The sequence below is a fragment of the Lepisosteus oculatus genome, chromosome 3 (genome assembly GCF_040954835.1).
Source record: "Lepisosteus oculatus isolate fLepOcu1 chromosome 3, fLepOcu1.hap2, whole genome shotgun sequence".
NCBI classification, from domain to species: Eukaryota; Metazoa; Chordata; class Actinopteri; order Semionotiformes; family Lepisosteidae; genus Lepisosteus; species Lepisosteus oculatus.
Window position 1 is genome coordinate 66,417,695 of NC_090698.1, and position 12,109 is coordinate 66,429,803.

Below are 12,109 nucleotides of genomic sequence, written 5' to 3' on the forward strand. Positions count from 1 at the left end.
GGGGTTTTAAATCACTATAAAATAAGCTAAAAAAGTCACCTAGATTCAAGTGCTAATGTAATCATTCTGATGCATACAAATTATTTTAATTTTGTAAATCTTAAGCAGGCATAAAAGAACGTGATTCAGCGTGCAAATGCCAAAGAGGCGTCTACCTAAATTTAATTAGCATAGACCCACTATTGTCTCAGGCAATCGAGTAGACCCCATCAACTCACCCACACAGACTCGGTCATAATAACCCTTCCTTCAGGTCAGCTTTATGAATTTACAGCTTAAGCTTTCTTTCGATCTACACTCAAAATAAAATCAGAGCTTAAACGGTAGGATTTTGGTGTTCAAAGCCAAAATGTGCTGAACTGTGACAGAATTCACTGCATAGGCACACAAAAAGCACTAGAAACTAATACCCTTTATCGGGAGGGCAGGCTGTAAACCTCAAGAATGCAATCGGCAATCAGAAAGAGAGAAAAGGGTTTTACCTCTCAGGAGGAGAGTATTTTCATTCGCAACAATAAACAGCCCTGAGAAGCCATTGAAGAAGCCGGTTCACCCATGGCACTGCATAGAAGGCTCTCTTTACATTGGCCGATTTTCTCTTTTTACTGTATTGCTTTCTCTCCTTCTCTGAATTTTATTTTGGCGTATTTTATGTTATCGTTTCCTCTTAATTATTTCTCATGGCAACTAATTATTACAGCAAACTAAACACATATGCTTCTAACACAACCCTTAAAGCTGACGTTGAGAGAGTGAGGTAAGGGTCTGTCAAGAAGTAGTAGTGGTGGTAATAATAATGATAAGCTCTTGCAGAAGCCTGTTTTGCTGGAACAGAATGAACATGGCAAAAGAAAACTATGGTGCAAAACAAAAGCAAATCTCTGCCTTTTTTTTCAGCCTTAATTTGTAAGTCAAACTCTGCTTCACTGTTGCCTTGCTTGGAAGAGTTTAGCTTCTAAAGATTGCATAGGCTTTGCTTAGGCTAAGAGCTAGACATTTACTACATTGTACTGTGGTCTGCATCTGTCGCTAAAGAGCCTAAAATAATTGTATTCTCTTTCATTCATGTTCTCTTACATTTTCCTCCCCAAATTCAATTGGTGAAGCAATTTCTCATTTCTCCACCAGATGTGTTGTGTACTGGGGCTGCTGGCAAAATTGCTGCCCTGCATCATGAAAGTGCCATTTAAATTCAAGGAATTATTTCTTATTACTACTGTAGAAACATCATTTGAAAAAAAGGTCACCTTTTTAAAAGACCGTAAGCACAAAAAATAATATTAAAAACATGACGACTGTACTATTGGTATTTGTCAATTAGAAAACAGTTCAGAATGAGGTAGTAAAGCATAATAAAAGCGTAATAGTTCTACAAGCCAATTTAACAGTCATTAAAGAATTTTTTTTTTTATTTAGAAAATCATGTCCTAATCTTACAAGTTTCAATCTTACAGCTGTCAAACGATCTGACAGTAAAAGTATCACTCTGTAAAGTGCTTTATGAACCCGAAGCTTTTATGGAAACTGTCCTAAACTAAATGGGATAAGAGCGAAGAAGAAACAGTGTTTCCATAATACATTAGAGTTAAACTCCAATTCATCACCACTGGGGAAATATATTCAGCAATTTGGCGTCTGAAGCTGAACCCTTTGGTACGAGTGGTTCCATTGTTTAAATCTGAATAAAGTGCTGTTCAGTAGAAGAGCAGTACAATACATCCTGGGCTAATTGATTTCATTTAGACACTTCCACTGTTCATCAACGACTACACTATAACAGAAACCTTTTCATTTAACACTACAAACGCCAGCGATGCTTTATTTGCAACACATTGTGTGAAGGTCCTCCCAGGGAGGAATAAGGAGACACAAAATTTAGGAAGATGACCAACTGAAGACAATGTACTGTAGATGGCATCAGATGCCAGGCCTCCTTTACACATTGACAGCTATCTGACCTTATGATGACAGGCACAGCATTCAATACAGAAAACACGACGATGTTAAAATGATGACACACTATCAGTGTGATCCGTGAACAGTGACTATGTTAATGCCTGCTTGTGTAAGGGCAATCTGTGTAATCTAAAAGTCTGGTGTACAGAACAACGTCCAATTTATTTACATGAGTAATTTGCAGCTGCTGAATGTCTGACTAGTTTTTCCATTCTTCCCCAAAAAAAGTCTGCACACTTCTCATTGCTGAGACTACAATTATGTAATAATCTTTTATGCTGATATTAACCATCTCTACAGAATATTTAACAAACAGATGCAATGGTCTGCATTATTGCACTGCGAGTCTACCTGGAGCATTTAGTAAAATACCCCTCTTCGCTAAAAATGTCTTTTAAATGGTGAACTTCAAGGTACATTCACTTCCAAAATTCAAGATAAAAGACATTCCCAATATGAAGAGGAAAACATCTTTATTATTCGTCTATGTCACATCTGTGTTTGAGCCTCATGTGTGTTAATGGGCACTTCTGCATCTATACTGTAACAACCCAGAAACCAGGAACTTAAAAAATGAAGAAAAGGCAAAGAACCATGAAAAATTGAAAACTAAAACATTAAAAAATTTAGCACTAACTTGGGGCTGGTATCTTCATCCAGGATGTTTCTTTACCTATCTGTCCACGAAAGCTAGTGAAAAAGGCACACTTCAAAGGGAAATATAAACACACTCCATGAAATTGTCATCTCCAGATGTTTCGTGAACAGTGTGAAACTCTAAATCTTTCACCGCCAAATGGGGAAATGGAAGCTCTAACACTAAGCTGCGTACTCTGCAGTAATATCAAACAGAGGACAACAGCTCAATACTGGATAGCACTTCAGCCTGCACCTCCATCAATCTGTAATCACACAGCCTTGTTTCTGAGAACAAGAAAGTTCTAAGACCCTAGTAACTCTGATACAGGGTTTCTAGAGCATGTTTCCATAATTAATTGCCTGCTGTAGTAATGAAATAGAATAATGAAATAGTAATGTGAGATACAACGTCAAACTATACCTCTAAAAGCAAGCTTTAATTCATCGGTCTGCCCAGATTTTTCGAACATTCTGCTAACCAGTGGGGCACCGTGCCACAGAAGCTTGAATCCAACAGTAAGAAAAATTCAAGCATTGTTGTCCAGAGCTGTAGTTGAAATAAAAAGTTGCACTAGGAAGCACAGTGTCTGATCTAATTAACATTTCCAGAAGTGCAAAAGCTTCTCTCATAAGCGCAGAACAGCATATAAAACAGCAGAACCTACAGAAAAGAGCATAGCTGAAATAATGTTATTCCTCTGGGAAAAAAAAAATCTTCTTTTAAAAAATACAATACTAAGAATCCACTCCATGGATATAATTTAGTGCAGTGACACACCAGTAAACTGCAAACTCAAGAACAACCACGATTTCTCCTTACCCACTTATAAGTTAATACATTAGGCAATGTGATCTGGTAGTCCAAAGTCTGGTGTACAGAACAACGTCCAATTTATTTACATGAGTAATTTAGTATCCTAGTATCAAATCCATCAGCAGCAATCCAAACAGGTGCATGGATTAATCACTTTTACCACAAACACCATCATAGTACCCAAATGCTTCTTACAGGCTTGTCTGTTAGCCTCCCTAAAAGATTCAATTAATAGGTTTATTCCATGCTGAAAAAAAGAAGAAAGAAAACGCAACGTTTCGGCCGTGGAGCCTTCTTCATGTGACCAAAGGAGGCCCCACGGCCGAAACGTTGCGTTCTCTTTCTTCTTTTTTTCAGCATGGAATAAACCTACTACTTGTTCCTTTGCAGCCTACGCATGCTGACGCAGCTACCCACCTCCCTAAAAGATTGACTGTTAACTGCATACTGATATAGACAGACATCAGAAGGATGGAACAACTGTAAATATCATATTCTAGCACAAAATGAAACTCATTTCATTAAAAATCCCATTGAACCAACCACATGGTTAAAAACTCGGTTTAAAAATCTAAGTGACGTAATATTATAAGTGAACCCTTTTCGTTTTCCACCGTTGGAGCTCCCGAACCACCGTTCTTCTCAATTCAGTCTAGAGAGCTTTCCCCACAGAAGGTCACCCCTACGTACCTGGCGGGTGCTTTCTTCATGTGCTCCCCGACAAAGGTGGCGTTGGTCATGCTCATCAGGGTATTGGCCAAGGAAATGACGGAGAGAAGGTGTTGGGTGGTCACAGCCCGGGACACACCGTAGGTGCCCTTCCCCAGGATCTCGGACACCGACATCTTCCTGCTGACCGTGTCGGTGCCCCCCCTGCCTGACGCCACCCGTACCATGGAGTTCTTGAAGGTGGGGAGCATGAGGGACATGTGGCCGCCCCGGGACAGCAGGCCGAAGGAGACGGGGCAGTGAGGCTTGAGCATGCCCAGGCGGCTGAGGCACACCTCGTCCAGCACGCTGTTGAGCCCCCAAGCGTGGAGGCAGGACATGAAGAGCTTGGCAGTGTCCATGGTCAGGTTATACTCCAGCAGGCTGAGGGACTTGGACTTCGGGTCATCCCTGCGCTGGCGCCGGGCTTCCTCGTCCTCGTCGTCCTCGTCGTCCAGCAGGTGCTCCTTGATGTTCTCCTTGATGGTCTCCTTCACCTGCTTGAGCAGCACGGCTGCCCTCTTGCCGGCCAGGAAGGAGCCCCCCTTGTCCGAGCTGCCCTGGGCCTTCTGCAGGCTCTCGGGAGAGACCAGGGTGGGGTTGGGCCGCGCCGCCTCCTCCGTCAGCAGCTGGATGATGACGGCTTCCACGTCAAAGAAAAGCACGTGCATATCCGGATCCGTCAGGTTCGTCTTCATGGCTTGCACCATCAGGGAGTTGTGAGAGTACTTCGGCAAGTTGCCCTGGGAAAAAAAAGACACAGGAGACGTAAAACACGGACAGCCAAGCGACACCCCACCGAGATCATCTCAAAGGCAGCCCTAGCGTAGCAGGCACGTACTGAATTCGCTCTCTCCGTCAAGGAACTAACCCAACCTGCTCCCATTAAACCCACGGCGACCCAAGAAGTTCCAGGGTGACTGTCAGGAAATCAAGTCATCAAGTACAAAGACGCTGAAACTGAACATCTACACATTGTCGACGCAAACGGCAAACACGGTCGTAATCAGGTCGAGGAAGAGATGTGGGGGGGGGGGGGAGAACACGAAAAAAGAAACTGGTGTGTTCAATAGGCACACAGAGGTGCAAGAGCTGCTCAGAAAAAGTGTGCAGTAAGTGTGGTAATGATCTCGGATGAACTGCTGAGGGGCCTATGGCTGGCCCTGCCCCCGCCACTGCAGCAGGTAATGCTGGGGGATTCCCATGATGGGAGGGGCCCGTTCCAAAACCACAAGGAACAGTCTTCACCCAACTCACGAAGCAAAAGTGCAATGACAAGACATTCAAAAGCCAAGGAAATCACCCAGAATCAGTAACCCGTAGAAAGCTAGTTTATAGATGAATAAAAATTCTTATTACACAAAAAGACCCATCAAAGTTGACATCAGATATTACAATGAGAATGAATGAGAATTTGACAAATGCAGTTCACTTAACTATTAAAAGCTTGGTTCATGATGTGAAGCTCGCTCAAATTGTTCCACTGCAAAGTTTTCGTAAGGTACAGTGGGAAGAAATGCATTATAAGTTTGTAATCTGATTATCGACAAACTAATGCCCATTCAAAACAGCAGCCACTGTGAAACCTTTTTAACGGTGTATGATTCACGCAACTCGATCGGCTATCAAAAACTGATTATTTCCAACATTTTATTTGTTGGGGAACAAGCGTTAAGCTCTTGATAATCAGCCAAGAAGTGATCACAGTGGCCAAGCCCAATCCACAAAACCATCTCAGACACTGCATCTGGTCACTCCTTCAGCACCATTGAGCGCTCAATAAGAATCAGACCAACGTCTATTACTGACAATTAGTGCTTAGGAGGCTGGGACTGTCACACTGCTCAATGGTAGTTAAGCATTTTCAATGAATAGGAAGCATTTGCTTCAACAATCACTGACTGAACTAGAAAAAACACTGTTTTGCAAGAAAATGAGCACTCAAAAACCTTTGAAAAGATTCTAGTTCCAAGACATGGTTAATAAATATGGGCTTCAAATGACATAACATCAGAAAGTAAAATGCATCAAAACACATTTGCACATTATTGGCAAACAAACAGGTGTGTAGTATGGTTCTCACACGCACAGAACTAAGAAGTTTAACTTCTGGTGTACTTAGAATGTTTAACATGTGAATAAAAATTATGATTTGCCAAAAACATCACATTTTATTAATTATACAGAATTTAACACATATGTCTGTCCCTACATAAAACCTATAGTTTTCTCCTTTTGTAAAGTATTCGAATAAAAGATGCTGTAAATCAAATCTGGTAAAATTTCATCAACAATAAAGCTCGTTTCAGTCATTTTCTTATATTAATAACCGTGTCAATCCAACAATTTCATTCTGCACCATCCCAGATACGCCAGGTGACACCGCACAGTGATCTGACATTTCATTATGAGGAGACAAAACAGCTCTTCTGCTTCTTGATGCCTGCAGTCTGACCGTTTGAGAGCGTTCTCTGCATCCCCTCCCCCCGGATGAAAAAAATCTACCTATGATAAATTAATGATCTTTTTTTGAAAGGATTGAAAAGTAGCTGCCTCCTAGAATTTGTTTGTAGACCACCAATACTTCATTAAAAAAAGGACAAAAGATGAAAAGCCACACAAATGCAGCAAAAAACAGGAGCGCACAGTTGTCTGAAACCAGTCCTTTTTCAAACCCTTTAGCACACCAGACATATCCAAATTTCCAGTGTCCATTTCAACACAGTGCTTATTAGGGACATTCTGTCAGAATTCAATATGTCTAGCCAATGTGGTGTGGTCTGAATGGCGTCACCTTATTTTGATTCTCTTCTGCAATTTATTAAGACTCGGGTGAAGAGAGTCCTCTGAGGCCTGGATCGGCTCATGGAGAAATGCTGCCCTCTCCAGTCTGGTTGCTGTCACGACAGGTGAACAAAGAAAAAAAAAATCCCAGACTGTTCTTTCACCAAACACTGCCACAGGGCTGCACAGGACCGCTGGTATTCTGCACCTCACCAACCAGGGAGGTGAAAGGAGACGATTCCTCAGTCAAGCCCAGAGGATCTCATTAATAAGCCCAGCAGCTTAATCCCCTCTCACAACGATACCCCCTTAACACGTCCTCATATCATGAAAACTCACTTGCCTTTTATGGTGCATTTTCTTGGGTTTTAATGCAGAACATGCATACAGAAGCACACACCTCAAAGTTCTTGTCTGTACATTTTTGCTAATTTTGTTTCAAAGCTGCATGGTTGAAATCGGTTTCAGGGTTTGACATAAGGTTTGAAACCTGAAATGAACCAGCTAATGGGTTTTAAGAACACCATATTAAAATTTTCTCAAAAATTACTTTCACACTGCATCTTCTCCCGTAATGTGGTGAAATAGCAGAGAATTCTGAAAAGCGATTATGATCTTGACATAAATGACAGAAAAGTGACATTTTAATGCAGTTGGGCAAATAAAACATCTCTGTCTCACTATACATCTTGAACTTGCAGAATATGTGGACCCAACTGCAAAAAGAAAATTAAGCAATATTGTTTTTGTAAATGCAACATTCTTTGAGTACCGCAGATGAACATCACTCCGTTCTGCACTATCAATACATTCCTGCGACTGGCTCTTCAAACTCCGTGTACGTCTCAACGAGACCATATTTTATGTCGAACACTTACACACCTGTCTACTTTGTGGTTTCACCATTTTGAAAAATCTTAGAGCCTGAAAACTGGCGTCAAGCCGAAAAGAATCCTTGTCTCTGCCCCTAGAAATGAATCTGAAAGAAAAGTACTTTCCTTCTTGCTGTGGCCCTGCGAGACAGGGGAAAAGGAATATGTACAGAATTCTCCCTGACCAGACACAAAATACTTCTCTCTGATTTCTGTTCAATTGAAACACAAAACTGGGATCTTGGCTTGACATTAGGAAAAAGTCATGGAGGCACAGAGTAGTGGCAGAATTTGGGAGTTCTGCAATTCTGGAGGAAACAGTGGTGTCAAAAGCGTTTTATTTCGGATTAGATTTTGGAAGGTGCTGGAGACAGAAATCCAGATCTTTCTCTGTAAAGATGCAGGCTGAGGGAAGAAGGATCTAAGCAGCAACAGCAGGTGGGCCAGAGAGGCAGGGGAGAGTAGCCAAAAGCCCCCTTAAGGGGAAAGCTCGCTCATTACAGAGAGCATCCCAGAGCACTTGCTCTCACTTCCAGTACCCCTGAGGGTGCTCAATTCATTGCCTTCAGACAAAACAGGTAAAGCTCCTTCAGACAAAGATTAAACCAAAAAAAATAAATCTATACAAAGTCAGCATCGTACAATCTACTTACCATGATTAGACAGGCTAACTGTTTAGAAACAAGAAAGTGGCACCGTAAAAGATGGGAGGAGGAAATCTGTTGAGGCAATGTGGATGTGAAGGGCTAAAACCAGGAAACTGCAGAAGGGCTTTAAGGAGCCCATCACCCAGCAGTGGAGTGAAAAGGGCTGATGTTGATTTACTAACTCCATGATGGGAAGAAATGACTGTTTTAACTGGACAGTAAGATGGGGATTTGCATGTACAAAGGCGAGTTTTGCTTTTTTAAAATTTGATTCAAGGGAACACACCCTCCAGCTCTGAGTTAATCACTTGAACGCTTGGAGAAACCAACATACAAGAGGTCAACTGCAGTTTCAATGTTCTGTGCACGTTTGTGACGGGGCAAAGGAAAGCAGTTTTGGTAGAAGAGGCCCTTCATCTCTTGGAAGTATAACTATGAAATGTTCACATTCATTAATGAATGTCACTGTCAATATTTGTACGAGGATTAGAGTCCCAAAACAACTATTTCCCAAAACAAACTAAAAGGTTTACAGACTTCACAGTCACAAATCTCAAATGCAACTGTATGTGGTTACATAAAAAAACACCTCTATAAAATGTATACAACATAAAAATCGCAACAGTTATTTACAAGGGGAAGACAGAAAATTCCTTGCAGCCCTTCAGCCCTGTCAGACTTGTGATTAAAAGGGCAAGCAGAATATGAACAAAAACCCTGCAGTGTCAATGTGCTACAGGAATATGTGAAAATCACAACACCCTCCACCTGTTCACTTGCTGCACTGTGACATATTGAGGCAAGAAAAACATTGAGGCATTTTTATCCAATTCCAAATTCAAGCCAAACCTTAAATGACCTGTGCACATGGCTGTCTGCGGTGTTCAAACTGACTTCCGAGCACAGACCCATTCAGATATGGAAACATCCTCAGCCTCCCTCCACGGACCTCCGGTGAAAGTCTTACTCCATGAACATTAACAAAAAAGAACGCCACCATGTCGAGCAGCCCTGCCGTTTTTCAGCGCAGCTCCTGGAAGCGCAGGGGCTGCAGAAACTGTAAGATCACCCGCGCTGGGGGGTGGGGGGTGGGGGGGGGTCGAGACTGTGGCTGTAACACAAAAGAGGAGGCCAGGATGATTGCAAGCATTTCATGGCGATTATCTGTCATTACCTTTGTAAAGGGGTGTATTTGGCCCTGTTGTGGGTTTTATCGTGTGGAATAATGGTTTGTTTTGACAGGCGATATTGCCATGTTAGCCCTCGGTGCAGAATTATCCTGTCACTGGGAGTGATGGGATATTACCTGAAGACAAAAAAAGCCGGATGGCTGTGCAGATTGTCAGCTGCAAAGAGGGCCTTTTAATCCCAGCCAACAGCTTCACTGCAGCCAGGGCACACAGCAATCTGAGGGCTGAAGAACAGTAATGCAAACTGCACATGAGGGTCAACAAAATTGCTCTCCAATTATGAAGACCGTACAGATGCAACAGCATGGGCATTTTAACATCACTTACTACGGCAATCGACCCAAGCGGTCTGTGAATTTGTTTATTTGCTTGAAAGACCTCTACTCTGAGGGATTTGAAGATGACATTACGATCCTGATTTTTACCAGTGCAGTGTAAAAAAAAAACTGACAACCAAACTAAATGAAGGTTCCTTACGAAGACGGAAAAAAGAAAAACGGTGTACAAGATATGCTACAAACAACAAGAATGTATACAACTCCAAATTGGAGTTGCATTGGGAAAGGGAAAAAAGTTTAAAAAACAAATCCCCAAAGTGATTTAATCATCACGGAATAGATAGGACTAGAGCCACTTAATATTTAACATGAACTTTTAGAAATTACAGATCACAATACTGATTATTAACTGTGTTTCCATTAGCTCTGAACACCCAGTGTTACTGTATTGCTGTGACATTATAAGTTATTACAGAAACTGGCAATAGTACAACAGCAGGACAATACAGAAAGTATACAATGCAAATGGCTTAAATGTAATATCTTGCCATTCATATTTTTGAACTAAGTGGGCACTTCACTACAGCTATCACATTTCAGTCACTTTAGGAAAAAATCTTCCTAAAGTCTTCTGTACTTCCTAAAAACATTAAAAACTCATTTACTCGTTTGGACTACATACAGAAACACTGTTCCAACAGTTGTTTATGTGTTGCTGACAGATATATGGTGATGAACATTTCATTTTTATGAAACAAAACACACTGTTTGTTGTCTGAAGTAATAAACAGTCAATCATAACTGCTTTGAAATATGTTTTTATAAAACTTGCTCCTCACTGAAAGTCCCCTCCTCTGATGCAATTATTCAATCTTTTTTTTAAAAAAACAGCTGAAATCTCAGAAGACTGGAGGTCCATTGATATTCAGCCTCTTCTAAAAATAATAGGTAAGTTTAGACCCTAAATGCTATAGGCCTATATAGTATAACCTACAGTATTTTACCTTGCCTTTCTAAAATCATGAAAATAATTAACAAGCAGCTTTGATATTCTTAGAAATCAAATGCATTTTATCTCATACGTAGTATGGTTTTCATTCTGGTCATGGTTGTGTTACAGCAATCTTAAATGTTTTGAATGGTATTATAACGGTCCTCAATAAATATCACACTTATGCTGTTATCTCTATATATTTCATTTGATTGATTGATTAATTCATTAATTCATTAAGGTTTTTGATACTGTGGTACTATGTTCAAAAAAGAAGAAGTTTCTTTGGTGACAGAAACTCCTTTGCATGTTAGTGGAATTATTTACATACAAAGCTGTGCACAGTGTAAAATCTGATGGTTCATAATGTCTTGAGCCACAAAAGATTCCTTCTTTTTAAAGAAGAAAGAGACATGCATATTCTGACAACAGGCACATTGTGTTGTCTGTAGGCATTCTGTATAGAAACACCTATAGGTGCTGTTTTTATAGCTTTAAAACTGGTACCTTAAGGTAGAAACAACTTTAGGGCAAAAGCATGTCATCAAATCAATATTCTGGCAGTGTGGCGTTACAGAGCATCATAAAATGCTATATGTTCTGAACTGCGGCTTGGTATAGCTGGTGTTTGATTTGAACTTCACACCACTTCTGGCCTTTAATGGAGCAGATAAGGGCATACTTGAATCATTCCAGCTGGCATTAATCTGACATTTACTCGTGAAAAAGTTTCCTGCCATGCCTCAAATACCTCCTTTTAAAATGTGCCTGGTTCCACAAGCCAAGACAACTAAATATTACTGCTGGTCTGAAAAAGACAAAAGCTGTACTAATAGGTTTTACGCGAATACTGTTTGTTGCTGCAACAACGGGGGCTTTTTCAATCATAGCCCGTGTGGAATGGAATAATGTCACCGTGCAAATAAAATGGGACAAAATGAACCAATATATGAAGACAGCCGGTTAGAAGCCTGTATAATTTTCATTTAAATTAATTTCAATTAAAATTTAACATCTTGAAAAATTATTTAGAAATGTTTTTTTTCTAAGGGACTCCTGCTTCTCACTGAGGTGAAACACCACATAGCATCATGTTTTGTGACTTTAGGACACCATGACTTTAAGATCATGTTGAAGAAACTGCCACTCTTTACTACAGTTTAAAAACCTTCAGAGAACATTACATTGGCATTCATGTTCCCAAGGACCCAGAAGGGAAAATCACTGAAG

At 40.7% G+C, this 12,109-nt stretch overlaps 1 protein-coding gene across 4 annotated transcripts in view; it reads right to left on the reverse strand.

Annotated features, from left to right (window-relative positions):
• LOC102691386 (WD repeat-containing protein 7) overlaps positions 1-12,109 on the reverse strand; it is a 213,404-nt gene that overhangs the window by 160,977 nt on the left and 40,318 nt on the right. For all 4 annotated transcript variants that reach the window (XM_069187378.1, XM_069187377.1, XM_069187376.1 and 1 more), the window contains one exon: positions 4,100-4,860. In XM_069187378.1, coding sequence (XP_069043479.1) covers positions 4,100-4,860 — 761 coding nt within the window. The remainder of the gene's footprint in view (positions 1-4,099; positions 4,861-12,109) is intronic.